The sequence below is a fragment of the Physeter macrocephalus genome, chromosome 15, assembly GCF_002837175.3.
Source record: "Physeter macrocephalus isolate SW-GA chromosome 15, ASM283717v5, whole genome shotgun sequence".
Taxonomy (NCBI): Eukaryota; Metazoa; Chordata; class Mammalia; order Artiodactyla; family Physeteridae; genus Physeter; species Physeter macrocephalus.
In genome coordinates this window covers 18,083,801-18,087,084 of record NC_041228.1, presented here as the reverse complement: position 1 = coordinate 18,087,084, position 3,284 = coordinate 18,083,801, and the positions used below count along the sequence as shown (strand labels likewise).

Sequence of the window (3,284 nt, the reverse complement as noted above, 5' to 3'; positions counted from 1 at the left end):
GCTGTGGGTTTGTCATATATGGCCTTTATTATGTTGAGGAAAGTTCCCTCTATGCCTGCTTTCTGCAGGGTTTTTATCATAAATGGGTGTTGAATTTTGTTGAAAGCTTTCTCTGCATCTATTGAGATGATCATATGGTTTTTCTCCGTCAGTTTGTTAATATGGTGTATCACATTGATATGTATTACAGTTTTGATCCTTAAATGAGTATTGGATTTGTTAACTTCATGATTTTCTTCACTCAGCAATTGTTTATTGAGCACTATCTTTATGCCAAGCACAGCAATATATACTGATAATAAGAAAGTGAGATTTGATCTTTTTCATTGAAATACAGGGAGAACAGGAATGCAAATAGTCATGATAGTCTGTGATAAGTGCTGTTATGAAATTCCATACAAAACTGTGTGGGAACAATTTAGGAGAGCAGTTCTCCTTTTGAAGATAAGAATTCATTCAATCTGTGTATATGTGTGTACGTATATGTATATCTGACATGTTAAAACTAATTAATAATAGGAAAATCTGTTCATCTGTAGTATTAAGGGTAATTACTCATAATTCAAGGGGATGTTGAGATTAAACGAACACATGATAGCAACTTCTTCAGAGACTGACAATGAATATTCTATAATATTAGTAGATAAAAGCAGCAATATAAACTTTGCATTTTTGCCTGTTTGGCTTGTAGCTAACTATAACCATTAAATCTATGTCAAATTTAAAACCCTATATTTAATTGTCATAAACTTTTACTTATAGAAGTTGTCAGAAAATTGCCGAATACCTTTCTGCTAACATTGTATCTTTACAAGATCTCAGAAATGCTGTTGATTCAAAGGAGTTATGGAGGGGAAAGATTCAGATATGGGAAAGGAAGGTAAGTGGATTTCTGTTATCACAGTTTGCAAAGCAGGCCTTTCGACCTTATTTACAACTCAGATAGTTTAAGTGAATCCTAATGAAAATGTACCATATAAAGATGTTCTAGAAAAGCACTATCTAAATAGAACTTTCTTCATTAATGGAAATGTTCCGAATTTATCCTTATACAATAGTCCACTGGCTTCATGTTGCTACTAGCACTTTATACTTGACTACTTCAAACACAGAACTGAATCTTTTACTATATTTTACTTTAATTAATTTAAATTCAAATAGTGACTGTGATTGTTTTGGGCACTGCAGTTCTAGAGTGTAACATTCTTTTAAAGCAGAATTTAACATTAGTTGAGTTCATGTTTTTCCAAGCTGCTTTAGTTCATCGCATATGTAAACTCCTGGAAAACTGCTTAGAACATGTTTTCTTACCTATGATACCACCTTAAGTGATCAGTGCTTTCTGCTAACCAGCTGATTTTGAACAATTTTTTTTTAACCTTACTAGACCCCAGATTTCTCAACTATAAGATGAGAATATTAGATTAGTGGAACCCCGCTAATGTTAAATTAATATGAGGCTCCAGTTCTATTTTGCGATCCCTTACTGTGAATGAATATGTTTGGTGGTTTTTATAAGTTGTGTCCATGTTGAAATCAGTGTTCCTGGTATTTTATGTGTTTCTGTCTATAGGCAAAACTAAAAGAAAGTTTCTTAATGTTTGTTTAGTATGGGAGCACGAGTAGACCGTTGTGTTCCTATAAAGATTTATTGTACTAATTACTAGACTTTTTTTTCCTTTTCAATTCACTCTTAATTATAGTTTAATAAAACTTCTAATAAGACAACAGGAATGTGGCTCAGCCCTTCTTGTTGATTTGCACGCCAGCTCTTCTTTATCTCTGGGAAGTTAAATCTGCAGATAAATCTTCTTTGCAAGTGGTTTTAGTGTAAACAAGTCATATAGCCTACTAGAAGAATGCAGGATACAATTAGCTAGGAGAATTACTTTTTTATACAATTTTTTGAAACTGCATGTCTACATACAGACAGATAATGGCAGGGTTCTGTGATTCTTTTGTTCTTCTATGGATAAGAAATTAAATGTCCACATCTCCCCAGGCTGCATTTAAAACTTGAAATCACTTTTTTTGGTGGAGAACAGCTTTTAGCCTAGGGGCATTATAGTGATTAAGGACATAGATTCTAGAGTTAGATTGCCTGCATTCAAATCCTAACTCTGTTTCTTGCTAGTTTTGTGTGAAATGTTAGGTAATATTTAGCCTCTTGGTGCCACAGTTGTCTTTATCTGTAAGATAGGTGTAATAGTAGTTCCTAACTCAGATTTTTATGAGGTTTAAATTATTTAAAGCACAAAGCAACCATTCAGTAAGTGTTCCCTATCATTGTCATTACCATTACTGTTAGTACCCCTATTATTACTACTTCTGCAGGAATTGATCTTTTTATCAACAACTTATATTGAAAGCAAACTATGTGTGAGGCTCTAAGGATCTAGTGGTGAATGAGACAAGCAAGTTCTATTTTTGCAGAACTTAAGACTAGTAGGAAGCAGGTACTGAACAGCTATATGTAAAGGGGGTTGCTTTGTTCTCTGGTTGCGGAGAATGGGCTTAGTATCCTCTTGTGGGCTAGTGAAAGGCCAAGGAGAGCTTTTCATGAAAAATTCCTGTGAAAGTTGAAATACGAATGATATGTACATAAATGGAAGAACTGCATTTTGAACTGAGGATCAAAAATAAATTTACATATGGTTTTCCTCTCAACTTTTACATTGCAATAAGATGTATTAATCTTTGTAACTTAATTCATGATGCCTGTAACTGTGTTCTCTTCGTTTCTTTTCAGTTTGGATGTGAAATTAGTTTTCCTGAATTTTGTTTAAAGGGAGTCACACCTAAGAATTTTAGTACATCTAATTTAAAAACTTGCTTTCTTGACAAAAAGATAATACCATCAAAGGATAAGAGTATTTTGCCAAAGGTAATCTATGTTTAATTGTTTTTGCCATCATCTATTCATGAATATTTTATTTTTATAAGATATGTTTGACTCTTCAATTAACATTACTAATATATGTGCTTAAGTGTGCTCACTTGCATAACTTTTACTATAATTATAATTAAGTGCTTAAATTATACTGTATTATCAGTATTGAATGTTGGCAAAACTATCATTGTTTTAAATTGTTTTCAAAATGGAACTATCCTAACTTTAGATCAGTATAGGCCTGAAACCACTTTTGTTTTTTTTGTTTTTGTTTTTTTTGTTTGTTTGTTTTTTGCGGTACGCGGGCCTCTCACTGCCGTGGCCTCTCCCGTTGCGGAGCACAGGCTCCGGACGCGCAGGCTCAGCGGCCATGGCTCACGGGCCCAGCCACTCC

At 33.7% G+C, this 3,284-nt stretch overlaps 1 protein-coding gene across 1 annotated transcript in view; it reads left to right on the top strand.

Annotated features, from left to right (window-relative positions):
- Window positions 1-3,284, top strand: part of MTBP (MDM2 binding protein) — an 85,936-nt gene that overhangs the window by 11,535 nt on the left and 71,117 nt on the right. The window contains exons 7-8 of the mRNA XM_007119600.4: window positions 763-880; window positions 2,750-2,884. Coding sequence (XP_007119662.2) covers window positions 763-880; window positions 2,750-2,884 — 253 coding nt within the window. The remainder of the gene's footprint in view (window positions 1-762; window positions 881-2,749; window positions 2,885-3,284) is intronic.